This window comes from Mustelus asterias, chromosome 11, assembly GCF_964213995.1.
Source record: "Mustelus asterias chromosome 11, sMusAst1.hap1.1, whole genome shotgun sequence".
NCBI classification, from domain to species: domain Eukaryota; kingdom Metazoa; phylum Chordata; class Chondrichthyes; order Carcharhiniformes; family Triakidae; genus Mustelus; species Mustelus asterias.
In genome coordinates, this window is record NC_135811.1 from 30,854,486 (window position 1) to 30,868,014 (window position 13,529).

At 38.3% G+C, this 13,529-nt stretch overlaps 1 protein-coding gene across 1 annotated transcript; it reads left to right on the forward strand.

Annotated features, from left to right (window-relative positions):
- Positions 1-9,934: 9,934 nt before the first annotated feature.
- Positions 9,935-12,155, forward strand: hmx2 (H6 family homeobox 2). Its single transcript, XM_078224374.1, is given in 2 exon segments — positions 9,935-10,385; positions 11,454-12,155. Coding segments are annotated over 2 exon segments (993 nt in total). The 3' UTR covers positions 11,996-12,155.
- The last annotated feature ends 1,374 nt before the right edge of the window (positions 12,156-13,529 follow it).

Below are 13,529 nucleotides of genomic sequence, written 5' to 3' on the forward strand. Positions count from 1 at the left end.
TCTTATTTTAATATTTAACTTGCATTACTCTTTTTTGTAAGATTAGACCTTGTAGTTTTGAAACAACGAGCCACAAGAAGACCAGCTGTAAATTTCTACATTGCTCATATTCTTTAGCCTCACCTGTACCCCTTTAAGGCCAGTCTGGTTTATCCATTTATTCTCATTCTGTTTAACCTTTTTTTTTGTTTTGTAAGATCAAGCCATGTAGTTTTGAGAGGACCTGCTGTAAATGTCTTTTTTGTAAGTACTAAAAAGAGTGGTGACGATGTTGTTCTTAATTATGGTTTCACGTATCTGTGCAATATTGTACTAAAGGAGTTAAAGCACTGTTTTTGGAGTCACGAGAAAAAATCAGTGCAAGTCGAAATCCAACTTACATTGGTCTAAACTGGAATAACGTGTGACGATTAGCGTGTGGAGATTCTGAACACTATCAAATTTCTCATGTCAAGGCGCTTTAACTGAAGGACAATCAGAAAAAAATATTTAAGGTTCTGTTTATTTATTTAATAAATGTACTGTTTACGTGGTGGCAGCGTATTTTAATTTGCCTGGATTGTAAGTTTATCGACAGAGATCAAAAGATAAAGTTTCTAATTTTTTTTCCAGACAAAAATACTATTGTGTTTATTATTTCTGATGATTTCTCCAGATGTAACATAGTTATTTGCTGCGAGAATAATTGGTGTTCTGTATGTTTTAGAAAAAAAGAAATAAAATATTGGCGTTTTTGATATTGTAATGCCGAATTTTGTTGAACAGACTTGTTGTAAACTAAAATAAAATGTAAGCATTCCTTGTTACCCAAATGTGTAGTTTCATCCAAACATTGGCTCAAGAAACAGGGAAGCCGCTGGTTCGTCAATAAAATGCCATTTATGGCCAAGATATTTGCTGAAACGCCATCAGTTGAGAGGCCTAAAATTTCATGGCGTCCATGCTTGAGGACCGTTTAGCGGGAAACTAGCTGGATCGGTATTTTACATAATGCATTCGTGTATCTTAATCAGATGAATACATTATTCTACACAGCAAAGGAAACACCACCTCAACTTTTCAGTAGTTATTCCGAAGTATTCTGAGTTAACTATTACCTGTTACATGCCGTATTATATTTCATGTCCAGTGTAGTGAGGTTGGTGTTTATTTTGGAGTCACGCTTTGCGTTACTATCACGTCTGATGTCTCCCTTCACGGCGTTAGTTTTGAAATCTCAGACAGTGGTTAATTAAACTAACTGTAATACAAGTTAGGAAACTGCTGTGAAACCGATGGCTGATCCGCAAAGTGATTCTTTTTTTCAATCAAAACTTTACTTTTCAAAAGTCCTTTCAATTTATAATGAATGTTATTGGGAAGGCCGACTGATTCTCCAAGGGAACTGAAACTATTTACAGTTACCTGTAATTCCTTGTTTCCATCGCAATGTCAGTGCACCTCACTTTGCTGCATACACACACGCGCACGCTCACAAGGTAGGAGTATATTAAATATGAATTTTTAAAATTGCCTTTATGTTAAGTGACAGTTCTTTTTTAAATTTTTAAATGGAATTCCTGCGAGTAAAAGGATCGTTTCTATTCTGAGAGTGGTGTGATATCTAAATAGTATCCTTAAACCAGCCAGATGCCCTTGCTGAATCAAGTACAGACCAACCGAGTTTAGTGAGTCCTTGAAAGCACAGATACGTGCCGGCGCTTGTATACTGAAAATATATTTTAACCATTCCTATTTTTGCAGAAGGTCACGGTTATAGTCCTTTACAGATGAACAACTCTAGGTTATTCCGTGTGTATTTTTATGGTTGACATCCAAGAAACCATCAGCACCGTGTTCTGATTTTCAGATAGCATTGCTGTTAGTTTATCGCGTGGAAGCTGTCAACAATGTTCTCAGATGATTCGCAAGTGACAAGACGCTAACTAGGTGGCTCTGAGCCTTTGATTGTGTTTTAATTTGTTATGCGTCATGGTTGAAAATAAACACAACACAGAAGCCAAAATATGTTGCCTCTTGTGTGAAGTAATAACAAAATTGTGCCTTGTATTGTTGGCGATACTAACTTTATGACAACAGTGTCAGCATGAACTTTAAGGCGTTTATATAGTAAACACTCAACAGTTTAACCAACAGAAAACAACGACTACAAATATACAAAAGTACTTTTATTTTGTATTGAGTATCCTAAAAGTACCTTGTCTGACCTAATCTACACTCTATCAAGAGCTGACCGATAAACACCCATGGTTATACTTCTAATTTTGCACTTTGATTGCATTTTAAAATTGATCAAGCTGTGAAGCGTCTGCTAACTAAAAGACAGTCTTGTAGGAAAAAGGCGTGGTGCCCTCTTGCTAACGCAGCTTTACTGATACAACAACTGTGTTGTATCTGATTCAGCACCAACCTGCAGAAATTTTACCTCTTTTCAATAATCAGTCCAACTTTACATCAAAAAATAAAACAAAATGCGGCTACCTGCCTGTTTTTGATTTTTTGGCTTTGGGTGACCAGCTCCAACATTCCACTTTCATTAGATTCTACAGTTGCATATCAAGTGTATATCCATTAAAATAATAAGATTTAGAACTACGGTTAGTTTGTTAATTCAAATAATATGGTGATATGATTAAATATAGTCACACCTTTTAATATTGGAGCCATTCCAAATATGTAAATGTATATGTAGAAGTATAATTCTATTTCGAAGATTTACGATTGTAGTAATCCTCCTTTTTCAAAAGTTTTTTTAGTAGTTTTGCAGGCTTCACTGTTACTTAGTTCTTTCACCCGATGGTATTTCAATTTTCCAGATTTTATTTGCAACACACTTTCTACGCAATTCAGGTGAAATCAATTTGTTTACACCCCATGTCCACATACCAATGGTACTAGAATGGTTACTGACCAATTAAAATATTTAATAAACATGGAGACTAATTTCTTGTTCTCATCTTTCCATCATTCATTCATTTGGTTTCATGTTATTTCCCCTCCTCACATCTTAGCCACCAATATAACTTGTCACCCATTTCCCCCCACAGAAATAATTTTCTCGCTCGGTGCCTGGGATTAATGGTCAGACAAGAACTGTTGAGGGAAAACAGTTTCTGAAAGTCACTATCACAAACCTGTTTAAATAAAAAGATTCCTGCTCAGGACATGCAGCTAAGCAGCCTTTACATCTTTATCAGAATATGCATCAAGTAAGACATTTAACATGAACAGTTTATCTCTTCCATTATTCGGCAAAACTTCTTATTTAGAAATATAAAACTTAAGGATGCATGATGGCATGTTTCAAATCCATTAGGCATGTGAATAATTACTTCATCAGCCATGGTCTAAGTGAAAGATGGAGCAGGCTCGATGGGCTGAATGGCCTACGTCTGTTCCTTTGTTTAACTGTATCACACGATCATAATTATAATGGGAAATGTACACAAATCATGTACAGTTCTTTTTAAGGACTAATAACGTTTACATTTTGAAGACCGGACTTGTAAAGCATAGGTAAAAGATGGATTGCAGAGTGATGACTCAGAAATAAGAGACGCTAACTGTACAAAGGCTCATCATTAAACGTGGACACCTCCTGCTTAGCACTTAAACGTTCAGGTTCCCAAATCTCTGCTTTTGTTTGATATATGGTCATTTCTGTAAATATGGCTGCACATACCCCGCTGTCATATTTGTACATTACACAAATATGTATTTCTTTTATTTGGTGCAAAACACTGGAAAGTTTTGTATAGCAAACACTCCAATCATTCCAAACAGATATAACCTTTCCATCACTCTCCGGAACAGTCTTCAGAATGATCATGCGGATCATTTGTAGTGAGCTTAGTTCAGCTTCGGCGGCCTGCGGGTATTTTGCAGTTTAACAACTGCACTAATTTGCGTCGAACTCTTCAAAATATCTGTTCAACTCTGGCGTTAATCTGTGCCTATCTCTCAGGAACGCTTTGCAGCTTTCCGGGGAGGGGGGGAACGGCGGCAATTGATAGGTCAGTATATTTGTTTACAAACTTTATTTGTGCATAAAATGTGTTTATTTTATTCAGAGGGACGAGATACAAAGCACCTTCGAGATAATCACGTTCCAGTATCGACTTGGGCGATGCAAACTCTGCGAGGGGCCATTAAAGAGCATTAATAGATTGGCATAGCATTATGCTTTAGTTGGTATTGATCGTAAAATGTCTGTAAAATATTGTTTCAATGAGAGCTGCATTGTTCATCGCACGCTCTTGGAATATTGTGACCTTGGTTTGTTGGCACGGAGGGGAAAGGGGGGGGGGGGGGGGGGGGGAGTGAAAATTATCACTCGATACCTAGGGGGCCTTCAAACTTCATCTCCAAACTCCAAATAAACTGTAATACTCGTCATATGTGTTTCTTTTTTTAAAAAAGGAAAGTCAGAATGGAGTTTAACTGCTGCTAAAATGTCTTCATTCACGTTTCGAACCCTTGTCTCTTGTAAAGGCATCTCTCAAATAGGTTTACTTAGTAAATGAATCGTGATTCGCGCTTTCCGGCTGTGCCCAACTTATTATTCTGCAGACTAACATCATCAGATATACAAAATAAGTCGCAGGGTTGAAGTATCTGCTGCTCAGTTGGAAACCTGTACCTTGTTCTACCCGATGTCAAGTGTGAGCCCTACTGAGCATCACCCGGGTCTATTATTATTTTTTTAGATCCGCAGTTTAAAGAATCCTTTGCACCTCTGAGTCCCATTCGCCTCAGTGATGGAGTGTAACCATCAGATTTTCATCAAAGTTCTATTAAGTGAAACATAGGTTGCAGGGCACCTCTGATTGAAACAGTTTAAATTTTAATTGTGTTTTTAATTTGACATATAGTTGCTGAAAAGAATGACACTACACGCTACGGGGCGGTCGATTTTCTTAATTCATCCCCGAGGAATTGATGAGTCTATCAGTCCAGTAGATTGGAAACCCATTAACGCTCTATGGTTTACGCGTCTTAGGTTGTTAATTGGAACTTGATGGATTGTAGCCCTTTGATAGGCTATGCTGATCTAATCTCGATGACTTCTGTTTTCCAATAAATTACACAATTCATTTTCCAGCCCCGATTACATAAATTGTACACCTCCAGGCTCCCGTGGAATAGGGAGCCTTTTTTGCAGCCCGTTGTGAGATGTCATTTGTACCAGCAACACCAAGCTTTTGAATGAAAATCGAAACATAATCAACGTTTATACTTAGAAAATTTATTGATATCATTTTCTTCGGTAATTTCCTTATTTTAAAGTTCGACGCGCCATACATCATAATACACACGTGTAAAGGACTGTGTTTAATATTTATCGAAGCTTGATTCCCAGATCAAACTTGTTTATGACTTCATCTGTCACGGCAGGTGGAACCTTTGCAATATTATAGGCGGTCAGGAGGCTATTTCTAGCAGCATAAACCTACTAAAGATCAATTTTCATTAGTGACAATGCGCTCCTGACATCCTCTATACTTTTTTGGAGGGAGGAGGGAGGATTCCATTTTTTGTGCTCTTGCAATCTGTGCTTAAAGCTTAACAGGCGTGATACAGTAGCAGTGATTACAGGGCAGATTTATTCTAGGTACGTTTCCCTCTGACCAGCCTTCAAAAGAAAATACCGAGGGGGGAAATAAAATCACCTCACAAAGCTACAAGCTATGCGGCGAAGAACAGCAGAGGCGTCTTAGGGCGAACCCTTTTTAAAATAAGTGATTTTAACCGCTCTCTTTAAGCAGATGTCCACGTTTAACAGGCTTTTAAATAGTAAAGGTTCTCAAAATGTGCCTATTTAATATGTCAAAGCAGATTTCACGCCTTATCTTTATTACCTCCAAACTCCATTCAAACACGGCTGCCTGCTTAGCTGTAGGCAATACATCACATGGTAAAATGTTTGCTCATGTGCACATATGGCTACCGAATTCGGATTTTAGTTGAGCAACTCAAAGAGAAACTTAATTATCAGGAATTATACACGGTGCAAGTACATTTTTAAAATATAATTTAATACAATACTATGGCAATTCAAGTACGAACAATGATAACTTGGCTTCCAATATACATTTGCACCAAATTAAGTCTAGTTATGCTCTGGAAAATATGGAAACATGTTTTTGTTTTGGCGAAGTGCGTTTTGTATTACAAATCACAAAGCTGGAAAATTCCAAATGGATTTAAATCAATTGTAGCAGCGTGTGTGATCTCCCAATGAGTTGTATGACATCCGTGTTTAGTGTCTACATTAGGAACCCGGTGGATAAGTCCGCTCGGGTTGTAACTTTCTGAAGCTGCGACCATTTCTATTTGTTGTTTAAATGCTGGCTGCAGCCCCAGAGTCTGACTGAAAGCGGAATGAAGACTGATCATCCAGCGCTGTTTGCAAGGGCGCGCCATGCTAACGAGCTGACACAATGATTAAAGCTGACCATTTGTAATGTGTCGCGACCCCGTGAAAGCATGAAAAGGTTAATGTGGTAGAACGGTGCGGGGCTCTCACACCTGCCGCCCAGAGCAGGACAGGAGCGCAGCCCCTGTCAATCAATCAATTAACCAAGCCCTTTTTGCAGTCAGCTCTCAGCAGCCAGCACAATAATCAAGTAAACAAAGTCGAACTCCTATAAGATCGATTCGGGTTTGCTACAGCAACCTTCAAATGTAGAAACAAAGTATTAGCAGTGGTGGTGTTTAATTGGATAACACGCGGTATATAAAGAGACAGCCTCAAAATATGACTGTACTGGAATTAATATAATGTAGTAAGACTCTCCTTTTTGGAACAAGGCCCACTCTATAGATATATATATATACACACACACAATGTCAATGAAACTGTATTTGTTAATCGAGTTGCTTTTTTGCAGCTGTTAAGATACAGGACAGTCAACTAAGAAGTCGCAGAGGTCTGTAATATATGAAGGAAGTGAATGTAAATACGGTGAACGCATTAGTGGCAAAGTTCTAGTTATTATTAAACTAAATCCGTGAAATTTTAAGTATTTGATAATTATGACCCTCTCAAAAGTTAGCTCCAATTAATCTTATGCTTACAAGGCTCCACTATGTAATGAGATAATCAATAGAAGAGATCATGCTAATCTTTCGACAATCTACCAACTTTGTGGGGAAGCAAGAACTGTCAGTCAAATCAGTAATGCGATACTTTGAGGAGTTAATGTACCTAGAAAGCGATTTAAATCTAATCAGCACATTTCCAGCTTTGTGTTTATTAACCGCCCATCACCATCATTTATCAAAATCATGTCATCCTACAAACTCTGCCTGGTCAACACGGTTAATGCGTTATTTTAATGGTTCACATATCTGTACATCAAGAAATACTCAGATTATGGGATAGGTGCATTTTATTCGATGAACCGGCTAACCAGCTAGTTCCTTAATTAAACCGAGGATTCAATTAGACAGCCATAAATTAACCCATTTCTTAATGGTACATCTCCCTCAACTAATCTAGCTGCGGTGTTGGAAATTTTGTCATTGATTAATTTATTCATTCACTAATCAACGAACTGTCCAATGAGCACTAAATACATCGTGTATTACTCACACTTGCATATCTGTTGCTGATAGTAAATAAATTGTCGAGGTTTGCAATGTCCTGACAACTGCCCATGTTGCGCCACTTGGCTGTTCTATCAGATCCATTACAATTGTATCAGCAACATTTGGGGAGCGGCAAGAATTAAGATAAACTGTGTTTGAGACTGTTATAATATGTGGATAATTAACAAAATTGCATTTTCTATGCTTGAGACACTTTGTTTTGAATACTTCTTTCCACTCCGTATTCCTTGGCAAATTGTTAAATACGCACATTGGATGCAACTACAGAAATATACAGCTGCGTCCTTCCATTCATTTGGTTCTACGTCTAGAATGTTATTGCTACAACCAGACATATCTTCAAATACTTTTATGAAACGCAAGTTCCGGAACCTTAATTCCAATCAGTTTGTTTCTATCCCTGATCTCAAGAATAGAACAATGAAGTGGCCAAAACGCTCTAAAGTCCGTGGCGAATTAATGATCGATTCAAATATAAAAGAGGGTTCATTTAGCATCAATTATTCAATATCGTCCATTCCAATAGGAATGTCAAGTAACTGTATCTGGCTATTGGTAATCACAGTCCAATTGAATACTAATGACGAGCTTTAAAATTCCGATTACTAAGTTGTTTATCTTATTTTTCCTCCTGTCATATCAATAATCTGTTGAATGTCTGTTGCGATCTCATATTGCATCTTTTCCAGCGTCGCCATGATGCCTGACGCCAAGAAATGTGCATCCAATGTAATTGCTGTAACTGGTACATGACCCTCTAACCGCACTTAACCTTCGATTTTAGTCAGTTTATAACTTACAAAACCAACTGCTCATAAATTCAGTCGGGTGCTAACACAACTGTGGTGCCAAGCCCACAACAAAATAAAGAGAAGCATCCCTTCAGTTGCTCAAATTCCAGCCTCCAGTATCAGCTGCTTCTTGTGACCAGTCCTCATCAAAATATAGATTGGTGACCATGTTTTACCCTTTACCCCGTCAACAGTCACATTTTGGTAAAGTTTAACTAATCCAACCTACATCAGACTCACCCAGCGTGATCAGTTTTCAATCTATATTAGCACCCCAGCTTTTTTTAACTTGGAAACTAAGTTTGATTGCAGTTAAATAACCGAACGTATTTAGCCATCGGTTAAGAAAACTAGCACCAGCTAGGTATTTTTATAGACGTCGTTAGTAACCAAATGTCGCTTCAACCAGAAACTATCATTATCCAAATTCATTCAACGTTTGTTATTAGGCTATGCCTGTTCGCAACCCGAACATAACCGCTTTAACTTTCCACAGAATAGTAACCAGACTTGACCCAAACTCCCAATCAGTGGGGATCTTGATATGCAGCCATTGTGCATTAGGAAATTCAGACACCAAACCAAACTCATTCCAAATCTCCAATGTCTTTTGTTATTCGCTGAATCTGTCACCAGCTTCCACTACGGTGTTACAAGGCTCCTGGTGTGATCATGATTACCCGTCTCCTAACCTCCAAACTAAACAAAACAAAAAAGCTCAACTGCAGTCCAATTTGCATTTTGAAAAAAATAAACGTTTCATGAATCAATTCCAGTATTGAAACAGAACCCAACGTTTTGCTGGTATCACTGTATCGCTAACTGCGCCAGTCACAGCCTAGTGACTGCTCACACCACCAATCCTCACAACTACATTATAAAACGGAGGAAAGCTTGCACCAAATCGGGTCGAATTAGTCATAATGGGCTGAAGAATTATTCCCCATGTGCACGATCTCTCAATAAGGCAAACAAAATGAATTTTGCTATTTAATTCCCAATTGGTGTTATTCATTTTCAAATTCTGATAACATTTTATAAATAGTGAATATTCAGATTCATGACTTTCCACCCATCCCCACCTAGCCCATTCCCACTCCCATGCTCTGTCGAGAAAAAGCAACATCCCAACAGGACACAGGTACAAAGCCGTTAGCAATTTGATCTATTTTATAGGCATGTAACTGGGAGCAGTCCCATTCCTGATTTTCGGTGAGCAATAACCAGCCTTCTCGGAGCCTAGTATCGAGTTAGACGGTTACACTGTCAAGTGACCTGCACCACAGCCTATCGTTCATTAAAACTTAAAACCACCAAACAAATCAGAATCACCACGTGCGCGTATTGGGGCCGCACCTATTGTCACACAATATTGCATCATCTTCCTCCAAAGCGAGAATATATTTTAACATCACAAACATCAACAATCAATCACATTCTTGGGCTAACCTAATCATCCCTCAGCTTGTGTAAAGTTCAAAATTTCCGGGACTGACTGCTGTTTTTGATTGGCTGCAGCAACTCAAACCTACATGCAAATCAGCCAACGCCACTGACTAGGCAGCAGATCAATACAGGTTTACGGGGCGCAGAGAATGCATTCAGCCCGTGCATGCTCAGGGAAAACGACTGCAGAACAAAGCCACAACAATATACGCCGTCTAACACTTCTGCAAACGATTGTAAGTAAGTTTATTTTCTTTTTTTATGAACACAGAATGAGTAACAAAGACGACATCACTAAGTGTTCTCCAGCTCCGATCTCCAGCTTTACGATACAGTCCATACTCGGGACCTCGTCGGAGGAAGAACGCACAGGTTGCAAAGACAATGCCAAAGTAAATGCCAGGAAGCGCTGTTTATCCGACTCCTCGGACGAAGAGTTAACCGAGGAAGGATACAAAGACCTAGCCTGCTTCTGTTCTGACTCTGGCCCCGCAGAGCCCTGTCGCAGACACCAGACGATCAGCTACACTTGTGTGAGTAAGTAAAGCGAAATCATTTTTATTTATCGAGCAGCATTATCCTCAACTCCCTTTTGTGTATAGTTTGGAGAATGATTTTGAGAAAACAGTGCGCTTGCCCTTAATAATGTTTAACTTTAAATGAAAGAGTCTTTATTTATAGCTCTCTCTAGATATATTGTTCCGTCCTATCGTATATTCATGTCTCTTACTCCATTCTCGCTAACGCCCAAGCTAATACCAACATTGTAAACCCATTTAAATCAACAATGCCTCTTACATATCAAGCGAAACTATTAGAAACTCTCTGCAATCAGATAGCATCTGTGGGCTCTAATACTTTGGATGGATTTGGTCGGGGAAGCTACTTTGTGCAAACATAAAGGAATTCCATATTTTACCGCGGACAGAAAGCACTCGCATGATTTTTCTTTGACACCAGCAACTTTGCATTTCAAAAAACACAGCCATTTAGTGAATAGAATTGAAGGGACAGTTACGTTATTACTGGAACACCAGGTAAGAGACTGCGACAGCCGTGCAGTACCTGCCATCATTCACACCAGATTGCTTCAGGATTATAATCCATTTACATGACTACTTACTTTAATCACATTTAATATTGCGAATTATGATACAAATCAAGCCATATACTTCGTCCTGTTGATCTTGAAGGAAGCCCGACAAACACAGGCAAGCGGCGGCATTTAGCAAAATTCTTGGCAAAAAATACAGGTGAGGTTGTCCGCTAATTCGACGTACATATATAGATAGCTACAGAGGTGGAAAATATGTTTTCTTATCACCTAATCTTAAAAATCTTCACTCCCCTTGCTGCCCGTTGGTATATTTATAATATAGTTTTCTTTGTATTTGAAGGCAGTTTCTCATATCAAGTTTTTATGCAAAGATGCATGTCATACATTCCAGACCGGATTAAAAACATCAAAATAATTGTAAATATGTGTGTCGATCCCTTATTCTTGTCATATATAGATTTAACAAAATATATATAAAGGGGCAGGATGAAAAGAGTACAGATTGGCTATAATATATCTGAGAAATGCCTTATTTTTCTGCTTTGTAGGTAATACTAAAGGAATTGGCACCGCTGGGCAGGAAAGTGCAGAGAGAAGGCAGCAGCAGTACCTGTCGCAAGATGGTCAGGTTTACAAGGAAGAAAAAGAAAAGAACTGCATGCAGACATCAACAGACAGACAGAGGGAGGGAGACAGACAAGGGAACCCGACAAAGAAGAAAACTCGCACGGTTTTCTCTCGCAGCCAGGTTTACCAGCTAGAATCCACCTTCGACATGAAACGTTACCTGAGCAGCTCGGAGAGAGCTTGCCTCGCCACCAGCCTCCAGCTCACAGAGACCCAGGTCAAAACCTGGTTCCAGAACCGCAGGAACAAGTGGAAGCGACAGCTCTCAGCGGAACTCGAGGCGGCCAACATGGCTCACGCGTCAGCGCAGACTCTAGTAGGAATGCCTCTAGTTTTCAGAGACAATTCCCTTTTGAGGGTTCCAGTCCCCAGATCAATTGCGTTCCCTGCTCCTTTGTACTACCCAGGCAACAACCTTACAGCTCTTCCCTTCTACAATCTCTACAACAAAATCGAGTACTGACATTTTCTGCTCCACGTCTCTTTATAATTGTTTAACAATTAAATTGTATATTTATATAATATCCGTATCTGTTTAAAATATATCTTTCTTATATGCAACCACTTGCATAATTATAAAGACAACGTGCTTCTCTATAAATTGTATTAAATATACAGTGTATATATGGATTATTTTGCAGTTTCTTATTTGATAATGAGACTTATTTAACTCCTACAATTGAAGATGGGTGCATTATACTAAAGATATTCACGTCAAAATAGATTTTTTCAGAATGTGTAAAAGACACGTGCAAAAAATGAAGTACTGTACTGATTTTAAGAATAATTCTTAATGGCTAACAGCAAACCACAGTGTGTATATCTCATCTGAGGACGTTGCTCAACTTTGGTGATAGGAATTTATTTTTGACATAAACGCATTTTTTGACAAGGGAAATGAATAGTCAATAACGACATACAAGGAACAATACATATGCTTATTCTGCACATGATTCTTCTTTTACGTTGATTTTTCACTCACGCCATCGAAAGCAACGCTGACATAATGGCATTTGCAACAGGAAATGCAGACGGATGTGGATTATATGTCAAACATAATTTAGAAAACTTTGTTCATGTGCTTAATTAATAAATTGAAAATCGGAAACAGGAAAAACAATATTAGTAGCACGTTGTTGTGTAATGTTGCCCGAACGTTGTACTTTCAAAGAAATTTGAATGTTTTGCTACTAGCTAAACCTGACATTTCCTGTGCAAAAGATTAGAGTTCGCAATTCTCACAAGTAGTACTCCCGAATCTTACAAATTGTTGCAAAAAATACACAAACCTTGTTGAAAAGGTAATGATGCAATTGCAAGGTACAATAGCGGATACTTCAAATATTTTGCTTATTCTTAACTTTGACATGAGGAACACATTCAGGTTGGCATTTTCAGGGTAATGCATTTGGGCAAAGGAAAGATTAATTCAGAGTACTTAATTAAAATCTTGGGAGATAGTATTTTTTAATTTAAATAATCTGTAAAGCCACCTTTTCGCGCTATTCAACTTAGTTGCAAAATTTTTAAAAGGCACGTCATTATTCAACAGAACGACGATCTTAAAAGGACAAAGTCTGCATTTTTGAATTATGCAGACTGAAGCAAGTGGTCGAAAATTACACCTCTCAGAGACGAAACAGCGTAGGACGTCTCTTAAAATTCAACTTCAAGGGTACAAAGTTATAACAGTTTAGGCGCATTAAGAATTTTTTAATGTAAACAAATAGCCAAAAATAGGAAAAGCTGGAAGAGGCATAGGCATTGTTTATGTATGTTTTATTGCGGCTATGCACCACTATACAAAGTGTACATTGCTATTTCTCCCGAGTATTTCTCCCGAGTTAGCACTGACATTTTACTTTACCTGAACGTTTATAAGATGAACGATCAATACCTTCAGCTATTGAAATTAACTGATGACCAACATACACAATTCTTTCATCTTCGCCCTTATCTCTAGTTTGAAACTCCACATTTTCCGCACGCCCTTCAGT